We start from the raw sequence: 17,517 nt of genomic DNA, 5'->3' as shown, positions 1-17,517 counted from the left end.
AGTTCGAGAAAGTCAGCGGGAGGGGGGAGAGAGAGAGATTGAGTTGTGTGTGTGAGAGAACGCCGACGGGAGCGCGCAGCAACGGAGAGAGGAGAGAAGACCCGTTTGAACGCGAGGAGAGAGAGAGAGAGAGTTTGAGTGCGAGTGGGTGTGAGAGAGAGAGATCGAGAGTGAACGAGAGGAGAGAGAGCGACGACCGTGAGGGTCCGGGTGCCTGAGGGACGGACGACACGGTAAATATAAACGTTACATTTTGAACGCACAGCGGCGCCCGTTACAGCCGTTAAGTTAGCTAATATTCACCTCCTAAAGTCGTCGCGCGCTCCGGAGCCAAATCGTCGGTTCCGTTTTAGCAGATGATGTGCGCGTGAAGACGGAGCGGTACACGGGGCGAGTGAACTTGGGGACTTCTTTTGTACAGTGGGAGGAAAATCACCGCCACCGGACAGCCGTTATATAACGGATGCTTATTAACCGATGTCCGGCGGAGGGTACAAGCCCTGCTCCCTCCGCCAGGCTTCTGCCCCCCGCAGCCACCAGCAGGTAACGTTAAACCGGAGCGCACCGTCCTCTTCGTTCACCAGATGCAGACAGACACATCAGCGCGCGGAGCCGGAGTCTAGGCGCGTGAACAAGCAGGCGGGGGCGCGCATGTCGGGGTTAACGGGTGCATTCGGTCTGAGACGCGCCCCCGTGTGTGTTTTTTACCTGACCCAGTAAAGCTTATCGTCGCTACACACTCAGACACGTGCCTCTCACCAGCTGCCCGCCCCGCAAACACCCCAGCCGGGATTATACACCGGTTATAAGAGGCCGTCCGGTAAAGGCCACGTGAGGTCGCTCACAATATTAATTGTTATATACTGCACGTTGTCAAGGTAGCAGGAGCAATAACCACACTTCCGGATGGGGCGTTTAAAATAAAAGTCGACACAAAGGCGTTTGTTTGACTACTTAACGGTACTTAATCACAATATGACATTATTATAATCTTTAAAATTTATCTGACGGAATTTATTTTGCTACAAAGATATCTGCAGTATTTTATTATATTTTGAATATGCTGGTTATATTTGGGCTTGTAAAATGTCAGGAAACTAAGAAAAACACGTTGTCCATGAAACCCCCAAATTATACCATCTTAAAAAATGTCACAAAAGATTGAAAAACATAAAATCTTTTATTTTAATAGTTTGAATAACTGAATTTTACACAATTTTGACATAAAAGAAAACTAAAGGAACAAGAAAGAGGTGATTTAAGTGGCCATTTTTCTAAATAAAGTTCCACATTTAGATAATTTTACAAGTGGGCAATGTTTAGAAATACAATTCCGTTTGAAAAGAAAAATAATACATAAATGAGAAAGTAAATATAAATTAATATAAATTAATTTGTTATAAATCTGAAAATCTACTTCTGTTATCTTTGTCTGTCAATCTCTGTTTTCATTAACATCAAAGCATTTCATGGGTGTGTTTTAAATAACATATCCCTTACTGCTTGAATCCAGAAAGGCCTCTTATCCCAATACTGCTGAAAGAATTTAAGATCTGTTTGTTTATATGTTGAATGTGATGGTAATTATTTTAGAAATTTCATTTCATATCTTTGCAAAATTTGGCTAAAACACTCAACTAGTTAATTATATATAATTTATTAGTTGAGAAATAGAGATTGGGGAATGATATGAATATTAATAATACGTTTAAATGCAATTTCTTTTACAAAATTCTATGCATGATCTAACTGGACATCATTCTCCAACAACATATACGTTTGATAATGTAAATATCTCAATCTGACAACTTTAAGAACACACAAGATATTAATAATATGTTTCCCACCTTGTGTTCTTTTAACTATAAACATGGTTGTAGTACCTTAGTTTTTGCATATGGTCAAATGTTACACCAGAGGGTGAGGTGTGTTGTGAGTATTTTGTCCTCAGATGACCTGTGTATTTGCAAAATCTGTGAAAAAGTTCTGTGAGTACAGATAACTAAGTGCTACAGTTTGGGAAATGTGCATAATTGTAAACCCAATTTAGAAAAAAAGAATTGGTCAGTGTTTTCATCACTTAAAAGAAAAGTATCGTTTTGCCTTGATTTGTAAAACAACAATAATAACAGGATAAAAACATTTGCAAACAAACAAGGCAATTTATCTTTTTAATAGGATGTAATGCTTTTATTGTGAAAACTAATCACTTATCACTTATGTTCCTGTCTTGTCGCTGCCTTATTCTCATTACCTTAACCTTCCTCTGAAGCTTTTTCTCTGCGCAACCATTTCTCCTCCCACCAATGCAGGCTTCTGCTTGGGCCTTTGACTAGGGGCTAATTTAAACCACTGCTGACATGAAGACTGGAACAATTTAAATCAGTGTATATTGACTTGCTATAGGAGGGTGAGGTGTGTGTGTGACCTAAATACTTAGGACTTGGAAGAGTTAGTTGGCTTGCAGCCTGGAGTTTGTGCAGGGTGCCCCCGGGAATGGCGGGGTGGATACTGTACAACCATTTCTGCAAAGTTTCCACTCTGTGTTTCTGCTGGTAACCCTGGCCCACCGCCTGTTGTCTTTACAGTAGGTGATGTAAGGCCTGAGCATGAGGAGTGACATACTGTACAATGCATCCTGAGTAAAGCCAGACACACTGGCTGCGCTCACACTGCGCTCGAATCCAGATCACTGCTGAAGTCTACAACACCACATTTTGAAGCTCCTTTTTGGGATGAGTTTCTGACACCTGTCTGAACAAATCACACTCACAAAAGCACAGAAACAACAGACTTCGCACCTAGCACACTAATCCAGGGGTGTTTATCTGAAACAGAGGCCATCCTGTATGGTGTAATCCCCAAAGATCAGCTTATCCCTTTAGCCACTGATTTAATCTGTGATTGAGGTTTATTAAACCAAGAGTCAGTACTGATTTAATTAGTGTTATATGTGGACACTCCAAAACCGCAGTTTCAGTCCTTCCCTCCTTTTTTTTTCAGAGGAGCTGAAAAACAAACAAAAGAAACCTGGCCACTTTATTATGATTCCCATGTCACTTGTTACCTGAACAATTTTTAGAAATTAAAGTTTCTACCAAACTAATGTGACTTGGATTTCATTGTGGAGATTAACCCTTAGGATCAGGATGTTTTCACAACAAGTAGTCCAAATCATAGACTGACATATTAGCAACCAACCTCGTGATGTGGACGCTTTCGCTTTGATGAAGTTTGGTCTGTTTTCGGTCTCTTCTTCCTGCAACATGATGGCATTCCTCTGCCCATCGGAGACCCTCAACATGAACAGTTTCCCTGTGCTCATGTGTTTATATTAGTCAAGCCGTACCTTTGTGCTTTGTGGGTCAGAGTAGAGATGTAGGAAGTTTAGGCTTTGCATGCATATCTGATTTTATTACTCGCCATATATTTGTATTTTATAGCTTATTTAATCTTGTGTGTACCTGCCCGCGGGTAGCTAAATCTGTAACAGGAAAGCTTTTCTCTTGTGAACAGTTCCTGAAAAATAGAGAATAAAACTAAACTGAAGTCACTTATTTAAGCTTGCAACTCCCCAAGAACTGGTCTGTCTGAGGACAGATCTCAAGACTGGTTTATCCCCGGTTTCAAAAGTGAAGCCAGTGTGGAAGTGTTTTAAATTTGCATTCTTTTAATGACCTGGAGCAAAAAGCCACCCAGATGTATTGACGTCTATGGGAAAATTAACACCACTAAACACTTTCCCCATGAGTTTATGGTCTCCGTTGCTGTTTTTATTTCATATTAAATGAAAACAATTGTTGATTTTGTAAGTTATAGCTGAGTGCACTGACGGAGAATGAAGCAGAGTTATTTTTTCTATGATCTGACAAGCATCTGCCTCACGAGCATATGACTCTTTTAAAATATAGTCTGGTTTGACCAATATCTGTACACCCAGTTAAAGTTCCTCTTGTAAGGAGAAAGTTAAGATATAAAAAAGATCCTAAAAATGGTTAATAGAACCATTAGTAGTTAATAGAATGATGAAAATGTCATCTGCTTTGGAAACACCTGACATAGCCCTAAAGCTATTAAAAAAAGCATTGTTAGAGTACTTTTGCATTAAGAGGTCATAACACTGAATAATGGTCACCGTTTGAGCATAGATTTTTGCATTTCTTACATAACTTGTGTTAGTCTTAGTATACTTAACAATATTGCCATAAAAAAAGATTAGCAAGCAGATGCTAGGACATATTCTGACATCTGATGGGAAGAGTCAGTCCTAATAAGGCTCTCTTTCAGTGTTTAAGTGTCTGTCACAGGCATGTCTGGCTTGGTTTTAAGGCATTTCATGTTAGGGCAGGGTAAAACCAGCGTCTTTCCACAAGCAAATCTTGCCACTCAGCAGCCATGAAGTGCCTCCAAATACTAGATTAGTTATTTAAACCAGGACTGACAAAGATGCATCCAAGTCAATAGTTCTTCATTTTTGTGATAACATGCATTTCCATTCCCGATGTTGGGTTTATTAGAAAAGGGTGAAAATAGATAGAAATGAATGCCATTTCTTGATCTAGAGGTTTTAAGTAAGTTTCAATAATAAAGATATTTTTGCACAGTTCTTATCTAAACCAGGTTTACACACACACACAAACTCTAACCCTTATAATAATTCAGACAGCCTGCATTTTAAATTAAAATTGGCCATGTAAGACTTGAGTGCAACCTCAAGATATAATAGGAAAAAAATCAGAATAAATTAAAAATAACCTAAACATTTGAAAGTTATGAGAATAAAATGGGGGATGCCTAAAACTGTCAGACTTAAAAGAAAATCTGTAAGATTATTTCTAAATAAGTGATAAAATAGACAGCAATTTAAAAGTAGACGTAACAAGCAGGACCCCTCTTTTAGTGAAAGGTGCAAACCATCAGCGCATTTTTTCCTAAAGATCAAAGGCTGTGCACTAAGGACAACAGTTATGGGACGTGATGGAGTGATGAAAGGCTTTAAAGGAAATAAATCAAACCTAAAACAAACAAGCTGCCAGGGCAGAGTAATTTGAACTGGTGTAGGATGTTCACTCGTTTCTGCTGCACTTTGAACAATTGCAATAAGCTTACTTAGAGGAATACAAGCATGCAGGACTATGCATTTGAAGGTTTCTGTGTTTTTCCACTATGATCTGTTTGCAAATGGAATGACCATAAACTCAATGAATGTGGAAAAGCTGAGATATAATTTGTTTATTTCAAGGTATCTCAAGTTTTGTGTCATCTATTTTGCAAATCAATCAATTAATTTGAGTTTTCTGCTAAAATTTAAGGGATTGGGGTGAAGGGTTTCTTTCAGCTCGGCGTAAGTTTTCAGTTTTTTAAAATCTTGGCAGTGACCTAGGTGAATGTTTTCAAAATACTGCTTTATACTTAAATTATGCAGCGGTTTTATTAGTCCAGGTCAGTTAAGATCAAATTGTGCTGCATGTGGCGCATAAACTAAAAAGAGGTATAATAAACTTTATTTTCAACAATCACTGGGGCACAGAAACTATACTCACCAGTCAAATCTGATAAAAAGAAATCAAACAAACAAAAAAACAAACACAAAGTTTGCTGACTTTGCCCCTAGTTATACTTCTCCCTCCATCTTCCTCCCATAGATATCAGTTAGGTATTCTTTGAATGCCGGGACTCTCTCTTATAATGCCTTTGCTGAAACATAGAGGGACTGAAATGTGATCGCAATCAGTGTTTTAATCTCCCAAGAAGAGCTGCGTCAATAGAGCTGTAATGCTTTCTTTGTTTGCTATCTTAAAATCTGTTTTTTTTCCTGTTTGTATCCCTTACATGCAATTTTAAACTGTGAACAGACATGCGCGCAATAGCTTGTTATTCTGCTACAGCGTGTTTTCCAATAATTGTTCGTAAATACCCCTGTAATACACCTAAGTGCCTACAATCTGACAAAACAGCTGGTAAAAAAACCTTTAGGGCTCACATTTCAAGCCATATGTTTATTAAAAAAAACAGGATTTTATCTTAAAAACATCTTCTGCGGTTATAAAACTGTCCCTGTGCTCACTTTGTTTTGTTCCTGCTCCTTGGTTTCGTCATTAATTACCTTCCATATAACAAAAAATGTTAATGACAATGATGAGATGAGAGGGTGATGAAATGAGAGCCAATATGAGTTCGAGTACTTACAAGGTCACACATGGTTGCCTCTCCACTGAACACCTTTCTCACTGCTGCCTTCCACTCAACCATTCGAGCTCAATAATGAGACACAATGTCCTAGAAAAAGGTTAATTGTTTATCAAATAAAAGCCAAAATTGAATGCTTCCCATATATGATAGAGTCTGCTTTATGTCATTGTAATATGAGTATCTGTGGGTTTTAAACTGTTAGACAAAGCAAAAAAATGTAAGATCAAATAAAACTTGTTATGGATATTTATGGAAAATTTTTCTTACTTGCTTGTTGTTTTATATTTTCTTCAATTATAACCCCCCAGTTCGTCCCTACCCCCCCCCCCCCCAAAAAAAATATTATATAAACAATTATTGTCAAACATGCCTCAAAAATGCAGAAAATGTAGGACATATAGGAAAAAGAACCAAGACAAAATAAAACATGATACATCACTGAAAAATACTTCTGTATTGATAGTTGTTGGATACAGTGTGATTGGTACCACAAGTACACAGATCTTTGTCATGCTTGTGGTCAGGATTTTGATTTGGCCTTATCTGCAGTCTGAATGCAGCCACTTTGTCTAATAAAATGGGACAGTTTCATCAGGTTGCATCAATCACTCTGTGACAGCAGTGATGACAGCTACCCTGATTCCAGCAGACTACTCTGAAGACACCTGCATGTCTGTTAATATGTCAGGGCTTAGAAGCTGCTTTTCTGCTTCCACTCGCCAAGCACAGTTCACAGAGCCATACCTGTAGTTTACCTGTAATGTGTGTGCAGCTGAGAAAGTAAGAAAAAGAAAGATGTCAGTCACATGCTGAGCATGATTCCTTACTCAGACCTGACAAATATGCTCCAGCTGTACGTGTACTTATGTGTGTGTGTGTTTGTGTGTGTTTTGTCTTTCTTCCCGCAGGAGAGGGGGAGGTCTGAGGGAGCGCGTTATTGTCTGACAGACCGAGACAGGTTGAATGAAGCTGCACCTGGTGCTTCTGAGGGCATTTCCCATGTTTTGATTTGCTCTGTTTTTTTAACTTTCTAAACTTGGTTTCACCGAGCTGTTCCCTGCCATGCCGTCCAACAGTCCTGCTACTGGTGAACCACCCCAGACGCCAGAGAACGACACTTCTAACGATGTGGTGAGCAGGAGCTTCAATATAAATAATAATACTGTATTTACAGAAACACTCTGACTGAATCAGAGTAGCAGTTATGTCTGTCACCGTGTGAAATTTTCACTACGAGATTATTGTAGTCAGAAGAATTCACAATAAAAATGTTATCACAATAAGAGCTACAAAAGCTAGAATGTTAAAAATTGTAGCTAAATAGATTAACTGAAAAGATCTAAGCCTGATTGCTAACTCAAATTTGTACATATATGCATGTGTAGAAGCTTTTATTTTTAAAATCTGATACCTTAAAGCTTCCTGGAATAACTAGAGCTTGTATTGAGATCATCTGACATGTTTGGGATGAACCTGATAACTTTTAACAACTATCTAAGGTCTTTAAAGTTGAAAACCTCAGAGAAAAAGCATCATGACGAAAAACTGACTACAAACTGGTAAACATAGCTAAGTCTGGGTTTTATTTTGAAAATCTGACATATTTTTAAAAGCAGTTGTCTCACTTGTTGACTATAGAGAAATTTACAAAAAGTACAAATACAATGCCGGCATATCCTAACACTTCTGGAAGAGTCCTAGAAGTACAACAAACGTAAAAATAAAAAAATTCCATTTAGAAGAGACATGAGTGTGCCAAAACAATGAAAGTACCTTCACATTAAAACATGAATTATGAAACACTCTCCAAAAGCCATAAAAACTGTGACAGTGTCCAAAGTACTGTGATAAATCCATTAGGCAGTATATTGATGAATAACCCGTTAATAAAGGCTTGAGTTATTTAAATTATGAAACATTACATCAGTTTTATACTAATTGTCTTGTATGGAGTGACAACAGTAATTATGTGTTACTGTATAATGTACAATATTTACCTCTTTAAACAGTTTTGTAAAACTAAATGATTATGTATTGGAAACACTTAAGTAAAGTACCCAAACTCAGCTGTAACCCTTGTACAGTTCAGCTCCTGCTGCTTCTGTCACTTTTATCATCACTGCTTCTATTATTATACATATTGAAGGAGTACTACTACTGTTATTTTTGCTGCCACAGATATTATTACAGCCACCACCTCTTTTACTACAGCTGTCATTACCACCACTACTTTGGCTTCTTAGCTCATGGTTGAGAGCTTTTTTTAGCCAGCACTCACAGAGAAGCTGGCAAGTCTGACTGTGTGTTTGTAATAACTAAACTTGTAGTGTTTTTTTATTTACATTCACTACAGGCCTTTCTACTTTCCACACTGTTGTTTGACCACATGTACAGTAAACGAGACGAGTGCAGGGTTTAGACTTTCAAATGGTCTTTAATTTTTTTTTTTTAAATTTTGGACACAAGTAAGGAGACAGGTGAAAAATGGCTCCATTCATTTGTTTTACTGCAGCCCAGGGTGGCCCTCGTCAATCTGTGAGAAATTTGTAGTTTATTCTATAGTCGTGTTGTTATAAAAAGGCCCACCTCAGTTGCCAGCTTCCCCATTCACATGATGGCATCAGACCAAAACAAAGTTTCCCTTATAGAGCTGTTCTTTCTAACTTCCTGAGGTCTAACTCTCTCATAAAGAGTCGAGCAAAGCCAAGAGAGAAATCGGAGGAAGTCTCAGTTTGAAGACAGAGGGGAAGTGATGGCAAGGAGACACATAAAAGAGGTGTGGGAACCTGACTCATGCCAACTGTAATCTATTGAACAAGACAGGAGCCAGAGGTGCCGGCAGAATCGCTCAGAGAGTAGCTAGCAAGTGTTTTCAGAAAATTTGCCCTTTATGCAAACAGATGGCAGTCTGCTAGTGAGCAAAGCATTCACAAGGAGGTTTTTGGTGTGGCGCTGTATATAAGTTTGCAATCAGTTTCACTTAGCAACTGCTAAGTGGTTGCCAAATGGTTGGTCACCAGTCTCCTGTCTTGTCCTACTGGGGCCTTATCCATTTGACCCTTAAGAGTCACATGTCTGAAAAATGTTGAAAGGTTAATTTCATGTAATTGGTGGTCACTGCAAAACCTGAAATGCAGAGATTCCCAAAGTGTTGACTGTTTGTCTTTTATGTGCCCCCTAACACAAAATTATATTGTAGCTTTCATAGTAATGATAATACATTTTATTTGATTTCTCTTTTCAAAACACAGAAAACAACGTCAACTTACATCATGAAATTTACAACTAGAACAACATTAAGAGAGATTAAAATCCTAGAATGATATGAGTGCAAAACATATAAAATTTAAAAAACTTGATAGTTAAAGTTGATATACTGATGTGAACAGGCAATGTTTCGGGCTATTATTTAACTAGTCTAGCTGACAGAGTTGAAGTTGAAGATGAAGCGCAGCGCAGCTAAATACCTTTAAATCCATTGTTGTTATTAACAGCAGCTATTGCCCTTCAAATATATTTGCATCACATTAGTAAGACGATGCAGCCAAAATGCATATCAAAGTATATTAAACAGTTAAGATAGTAAAAAAATCACATCTGAAGGGCGCCACTGACAAGAGCTACTAACATGCAGAGGATAGAACAGCAAGATAAAGTAAGAAATGGATGATTCAATTAAATGCACATACAAATCGTGCTAGTTGGGAGTTTATGTAAAGTCGGCTGTGCAAATTCATTCTGTTCAAGCTGAACATATGTTTATAGGTTGCATGCTATCCACAATTTTCTGCATGGTAATATACAATCACAGGCTTTCAATACTTCACCAGCAAACCTGTGAGCCCACAGATTTCTTAGGTGCTGCTCCTTTTCCCGAAATCACCAATCAGAGCTAAGGATGAGCTCTGACAAAGTAGATCATCTTTCTTCTCTAATGCCTGTGCCTGTCAGCATTTACAATACGCATATGCTTACAAAGACAGTTTGATGACTGTTGAAAGGTGTGCCCCGGGCGTAACAGCGATATGTAACATCCTAATCATGTGAAAAAAAATGTTTTATTTCATTTCCACAGCATTTTGTTTAAAAATAAGTTATTTGTGCTTCTGACCAAGTGTGGAGTGTTTATTACCTTCTAGATGTGGGTTTAAACATCCCTTTAGCCACCTACCTGATCTCTCCTGGTGTATGCTGTGAATGCAGAACTAGTAATAACAGTATACAAATTCAGACAGTTTCTCTTTTACGGTATATACGAGGTGCAATCAAAAAGCTCCTCAACCATACCTATAAAAAGCAAAAGCTATAAAAAGCAAAAACCTTTTAGCTTCAAGGTTATCTCCATGTGGAGCTGCACCACTCCATTGTCCTTCAGAAAGCTAAGTCTTCGATTTCAGAAAGAGGATGAAGCCAAGTCTCACAAGCTGGGCTGGAGTACAGGGTTCCCCACAGATTCTTTTGAGTTTGGGGCCAGTGGTGGCGTTGTTACTTAAAAAAGTAATGCATTGCGCATTGTGCACCACTTTAAAAAAAAGGAATGCGGTATTTTACCTATTTACTCCATGGAAAAGGTAAAAACCGTGGATTAACAGTGTTGTTTGCACCACACTGGCGGCACAGAACACTGCTTTTGCCTCCGTGACTACAAACACGCAAATTACCAACTCCGGAAGACAATTAAAGCAGCCAAATGTGAGTTCAGGAACAGAGCGGAACAACAATTTGACAATCCTAAGGAGAATGTGGCAGGTACGAAGCGCTGACCCCCATCGTGAGCAAATGCTTTGAGAGGCTGGTTGGGGACTTCATCTGCTCTGCACTACCCAACTCATTGGACCCTCTACAATTTGTAAACCGCCACAACAGGTCCACTGATGACGATATAGCCCTGACACTACATACTGCTCTCTCGCAGGTGGAGAAAAGGGACATGTATGTGAGAATGTTTTTTGTACATTACAGCTCAGCATTCAGTACCATCGTTCCCTTGAAGCTGGACAGGAAACTGCAGGACCTAGGATTGAGTACCTCTCTCTGCAGCTGGATTCTTAACTTTTAGTCTGACAGACGCAAAGTGGTCAGACTGGGCAGCATCACCTCATCCCCCGTCATAATGAATACTGGTGCACAACAGGGGTGTGTACTGAGCCCTCTCCTGTACTCACTCTACACCTACGACTGCACGGCCACTAGCAACTCCAACATCATTGTGAAGTTTGCAGACAACACAACAGTGGTGGGTCTTATCACCAAAGGTGATGAAATGGCTTACAGGGAGGAGGTCAGCGCCCTGACACACTGTTGGCGAGAGAACCGTCTCACTCTCAACATCACAAAAACAAACGAGTTGATAGTACACTTCTGGAGAAGTAGAGAAGCACACAACAACATTACCATCAACGGCGCTGCAGTGAAGCGAGTGAGCAGCTTCCGTTTCCTAGTTGTACATCTGGCAGAGGATCTCACATGGTCTGTTCACACGAACAAAAAAGTTCACTTCACATATATGCCATTTCTTTTGCTCAATAGTCATGCTGCTGACCTCTGTCTATTTTACTTTGTATATATGTATATATATACACACACACTCACACATATATGTATATATATACACACACACTCACACACACACATATGTATATATATACACACACACACTCACACACACACACATATATATATATATATATGTGTGTGTGTGTGTGTGTGTGTGTTTGGTATATATATTTAGTAATATGCATACATTCTTATATTTGTAAATATATTTATTATAATTCTCACATTCCTGTTCTTATACTGTATTTGGTTTGTATCTTATGTTTCTTGTGTTTTGCACACAAGAATTTCACCCACATGTGCTGTACCAGTGTACCAGCACATGTGATGTGACAAAAAAAGTGATTTGATTTGATTAAATTTTTTTGCACTGCTCACTGCATGTGGCAGCACAGTAGCAGATAGTTAGCAGTATTGTCTAAGAATAAGAAGGGCCATAGCTTGAATCCTGGCGGGAGTTTTATTCACTGAAGTGTCCTTTGGGTACTTCCGCTTCTTCCTGCAGTCCAAAGCCATTGATATGAGGTAAATAATGTGCTTGAAATGTATAGAGTAAAGTGCTGTTTGACTGTGTGGTTAAAATGTGGCTTGTAGTCTAAAGTGTTTATAGTATGCAGCAAGACTGGACAAGCACTGTATAAATGTAAGTAGATTAAATTACTCCATAGCATGGCCTGAAATACAAAGTCGGATAGTTATCAGTTAACAGTGCAAATCTTAGGCGACAGGCCCATTCACTGACACAAATTGTTTTGCCAATGTGTTTTGGACACACACACACTCTTTTAGTGTTTACTTATAAACACAAAGTTGACAACCACTTGAAAGAGTACTTCACAGTGATTACCACACGACTCTGTGTAGAGGCTAAAATGCTACAAGCCTGACAGCTCATTACTGCCGTAGTCACCTGTTGATTATCAGGCTCTGGCTGCTTGGCATACACTCAGCTTCACCATCACTCTGAGTTCTTTGTGACATTTGTGTTAGCCTGCTGTCTGTGCAGATGCTTCCTTATTGTTGTCTGTTAGCAGCACTGTATTGTTGTTACTGTCCTGGATTCAATTTGTATTTCACTCTTTTTATTTCATGCATTAAAAATAAAAATAATCTTCACCTCTCCATTCCTCAAAAGCTGTAGACCCCCAAAATATTTTCCTCCTCCCTGAAGGGTTATCTTAAATAGGTCAAGTAACCAAAAGAGAAAAGGCCTGCTTGGTGATTTTTTACTTCTATCTGCCATTTTACACATATTTAAAAAAACTCTATAACTGTCACAAGGGGTAGTGGAGAACTGAAAAGCAGAGCGGCACAACAGCTGGAGAGCACGAGCTTGATTTGGGGCACGTTATGAATGCGCATGTTGTGCGGTAACTTGAGGCGAACAGACACGGGGTTGACAATGCCATGTATGGCAAAAGGGCCGATGAACTGGTGTGACAGTTTTTTTGATTCAACCCACAAAGTGAGTAGACAGCCATACCTGTGGTCCCACAGCATACTCCGGGGCCAGGTGTCCGATGGCAGTCAGCAAGCGCCTTGTTCGTTCTTTAGTCCGGAGTAGGGTGGCCCGAGTCGCACGCCAGGCACGGCAGCACCTGCGGAGGTGAGCTTGCACAGATGGAACGGAGTGCTCACCTTCGATGGCAGGAACCAAAGGTGGTTGGTATCCCAGGGATGCTTTAAAAGGAGACTTTCCAGTGGCGGCGGAGGTGTGGCTGTTATGCGCATACTCAATCCATGGAAGCTGTTCACTCCAGGTCGACTGGTTATGGGAAGAGACGCAGCGGAGGCTCAAGCTCCCGGGTAGCTTGCTCAGATTATCCATTGCTCTGTGGGTGAAAGATGATGAAGAGAGACTGACCTTTGCGCCCAGAGCAGAGCAGAACTCCTTCCACACACGTGATGTAAACTGCAGCCCTCTGTCCGAAATGATGTCCTCAGGGAACACCCACTTGTTCAAGGAGCCTGAACACGTGGGTGGTGAGGTGCCGGGCCGTCTCCAAGGCAATGGAAAGTTTCGGAAGGGTGACGAAATAAGCTGCTTTGGAGGAACGGTCGACAATGGTTAGAATTGTAGTATTACCCGAAGAGGGCGGTAATCCAGTGATGAAATCCAAGGAGATATGCAACCATGAGTGAGCTGACGTGGGCAGAGGCTGAAGAAGGCCCGACGGAGGACGGTTGGAAAGTTTATTCTGAGCCCATGTAGAACAGGCTGACAAAAATTCCCTGGCATCTTTAGTTATAGTGGGCCACCAAAAGTAGCGTCAGAGGAAGGATATGGTGTGGAGGACCCCCGGGTGGCACTAGAAACAGGCGGTGTGAGCCCACTGGAGAACTTGGGGGCGGACAGATGTAGGAACGAAGAGGCGGCCAGGTGGGCAGGTTCCCGGATCTGACTCAGATTCTTGTGCCTCCTGGATGAGTGGCTCGATCTCCCATGACACGGCCCCAATTACGCAGGCGGGAGAATGGGCTCGGGGTCCGATTCCTCTTCTGTGGTGGAGAACTGCCGGGAAAGGTGGTCCGGCTTCACATTCCGTGATCCTGGCCTGTAGGTGATAGTAAAATCAAAGCAGGTAAAGAACAAAGCCCACCTAGCCTGCCGGGAGTTGAGACGTCTGGCCGAACGAATTCTTATCCTTTTTGTCAATGTGTGGGTTGTGGAGCACAAGCCAGGAGTGGCCTAATACTAGCAGGGTGAGCGGTGCCTTGAATGCAAGAAACAAATTCTCTCTGTGTGATTACCCAAAAGAGAGAGAGAGAGAGGCTCTGAAACATGGGTAATGCCGGGTAGACGCTGACCTGACAGTGCATGAACACGGAGAGGGTTTGGCAGTGTTTCTAGCGGCGAGCGAGCTGTCAGTGAAATTCGACTCCACTCCAGAGTCGATGAGAACAGAGAGAGAATAGGGCTTTGGAGCGTGATGCCACGCCCCCTCCCGCCATGACAGTAGGCCAAACAAAGCACACGGAAGCGTCAGCTATGGTTCGTACGTGCTGTGTTGTCGGTTGCAACATTAGATCACATGATAGGGAAGGCAAGAAGCTGGAAAATGGGCTCTCTTTTCATCGTTTCCCCTCCTGGAGGCAACGGGAGGGATCTCATGTATCCGATATTACTAAATGAAGATGTCAGGCTTGGATTGCAGCGGTCAGACGAGCGGATATCGAGTTCTCTGCCATCCCCAATTTTTTGTTGGCTTGCTTGCGGCATTTTCTTTCCGGTGAGTTCTAAATAAATTCATATCTCGCTTAATAGGCTTTTAGTGTTATTTTGAATGCGCTGAGGTCATAGATAATTAGATAAAACATCCTAATGTGTGATGCTGCAGAACCATGTCATGTTGACGGAGTAGCTTATTATTTGGCATTATTGCAGGCAAACCAGCATATGAAATATGAAACAGAAAAGAAAAGTATGTTTATTTTTTTTATTCAACATCTGTTCACATGTACTTAGCAAGTACATACACATGAAATGCAAACTATTTACATGGCAACGCACAGCTGGCAGCCTCTGGCTGTATCTTGGTCATATGGTCAACGTACTCACAACGTGGAGGTTTAAAAACGGCCAAATCTTGTACCCAACCGTTTGTGAATTAGATGTGCGCCTCCAGGAATTTATAATTCCGAAAATGATTCGCCGTGTATGCGCTGACTCCACAGACAAGGTACACGAAGATATCGGGATAGGACAACGGCGGTAGGCTGTCTGGTTTTCCACTCCACTGCCTTTTTTCATACGGGTCCACATTACCGATGCACGCTATTTTTTCCAAGTACCGTCTCTTGGCGTCTGTGCGCAATCGATCGCGATACAGCCCTTTGTCTTTTGCGCTGATTTTAAGCATAGTTCTGGCAGTCCTGCTTCCAACACAGTGTGTTTGTTTTGATTTGTGGTCTTCTGATATGGATTCAACCCAAGCGTGCATGTGAACTCCGGTGCGCACGTACTCGATCATGCACTCGATCACGAAGCATCAGTTCATTTTTGAGTCAGCGCACGATCCTGGAGTAATTTTAGCACCATCATTAGAAAAAACTTGTGGCTGCTGACGAAACTGGAAAGAACATTGAGTGAGGAATCCAGCACATTTGCCAAGTTCTCCAGAAAAAGCTCTAGGTGTAGGTAGGAATCTGTCTAATAGAACAGGTGTAGGAGCTGGTGCTGTGGCACTTACGGTTGGAGCTGCTGTCTCCTGCGGGGGTGCAGTGGCGGGTGGATTTACCGCCAGAGGTGTTCGCTGGGCTACAGCCTGTGTGAGGTTTGCAAGCTCACCTCGAATATTGGTAAACATCTGCTCATTACGCTCCAGCATTGCCACCAATGTGGCGAGAGTGGGGGTCGAGGCCGCTGAATCTGCTGAGTCCATTTTGTGGCTGGATGATTCTGTCAGAAGCGGTAGCGGAGACTCAAGCGCAGAGTAACACAAGTTAACAACATAACTGATTGCGAACTGTAATGTGATTACTGAATTTTATTCAGTAATCACTGCGTTACCTAAAAAAATTGTGTTTGTTCAGCCAACACTAGTGAGGTCAATGGGCACTTAAGTTTTCTTTTTTTGTGATAATAAATAACGGGCAGTAATCAGCTGTCTCACTACGGGGTTAGAACGATGCCACCTTAAAATGAAACTAAAAAGAAATATTGTAACTGCAATAAATATACTGAAAAATCTTGTATTGAAAGTAAAAAAAAAATTGATAGTAAAAAATGATTAATTGAAACTTTACATTTTTTGTTTTCGCTTACATTTTTTTTTTTTGTTTCAATCCATTTTTGTCAGTCTCAATCCTTTTATTTCAGTTTCAATTTGCTGGCACTGTTTTGGCGTCCAGGGGCATGCTTGAGGGGCGGCGATTCTGACCCAAATGTATTTGTATACATTATAGTGCTGACCAATGACTGTAGAAAATAATAACGACTTAGTGGCTGCAGTCACGGACAAACTTGTATGTGTGGCTGTTCTGGAATGGCAGATGCTGAGAGGTTCAACGTTTATGTTACCGACTGTTTCAAACTGACAGCCTGATGTGTTCTTCAGTAAACTGGACTACCCAACAGAAGGACCAGATTTTCGGTAAGTTAAATGTGTTTGTAAGCTAATCTGTAACTAATGTTCTTAGCTAGCTAGCTAGCTAAGATGAGCACTTGGTTGTTGGGAAAACTTGTTTTGTAAAGTTCATTTACCGGTAGCTGATCTGTGCAGGTGATTTGACTAAAGAAATCAAGATTAAAGCACCCGGCTGCTCAGTCACTAACTGCCATTACTGTATTATTATTACGAGTATTATACTGTAAGAGGATCAGGCTGGACTCTGCTTCAGCTCCTGTGCAGAGCTGATTATTAAATATGTGCAAACAGCAGCATGTTTTCTTGCCACATCTGTAAGGACAGTAACACCAACTTTAAAAAAGCTGGCACTTCAGCAACCCCTCAGTAACTACGGATTAAATATCCGTCCATCCATCTATCCATCCATCGATCTTTGTCCGCTTATCCGGGGCCAGGTTGTGGGGGCAGCAGCCTAAGCACAGAAGCTCCCTCTCCCCAGCCACCTCCTCCAGCTTGTCCAGGCGAACACCAAGGCGTTCCCAGGCCAGCCAAGAGATATCTCTCCAACGTGTCCTGGGTCTGCCCTGGGGCCTCCTCCCAGTGAAAAATGCCTGGAACACCTGACCCAGGAGGCGGCCATGAGGCATCCTTGTCAGATGCCTCAACAACCTCAACTGGCTCCTTTCGATGTGGAAGAGCA

At 41.1% G+C, this 17,517-nt stretch overlaps 1 protein-coding gene across 7 annotated transcripts in view; it reads left to right on the top strand.

Moving 5' to 3' along the window:
• Positions 1 to 139: 139 nt before the first annotated feature.
• LOC102210540 (DNA (cytosine-5)-methyltransferase 3A-like) overlaps positions 140 to 17,517 on the top strand; it is a 94,568-nt gene continuing 77,190 nt past the window's right edge. For 6 of the 7 annotated variants that reach the window (XM_013911916.1, XM_005737242.2, XM_013911912.1 and 3 more), the window contains exons 1-2: positions 140 to 233; positions 7,101 to 7,323. In XM_013911916.1, the coding sequence (XP_013767370.1) occupies positions 7,255 to 7,323 (69 nt within the window). In that variant the 5' untranslated portion in view covers positions 140 to 233; positions 7,101 to 7,254. Of the gene's footprint in view, positions 234 to 270; positions 544 to 7,100; positions 7,324 to 17,517 lie in introns of those variants that run through there. The other variant, XM_013911911.1, reaches the window with a different exon arrangement.

This window comes from Pundamilia nyererei, unplaced genomic scaffold, assembly GCF_000239375.1.
Source record: "Pundamilia nyererei isolate P.nyererei 1_Seehausen unplaced genomic scaffold, PunNye1.0 scaffold00074, whole genome shotgun sequence".
Classification (NCBI taxonomy): Eukaryota; Metazoa; Chordata; class Actinopteri; order Cichliformes; family Cichlidae; genus Pundamilia; species Pundamilia nyererei.
This window is presented reverse-complemented; position numbering and strand designations above follow the sequence as displayed.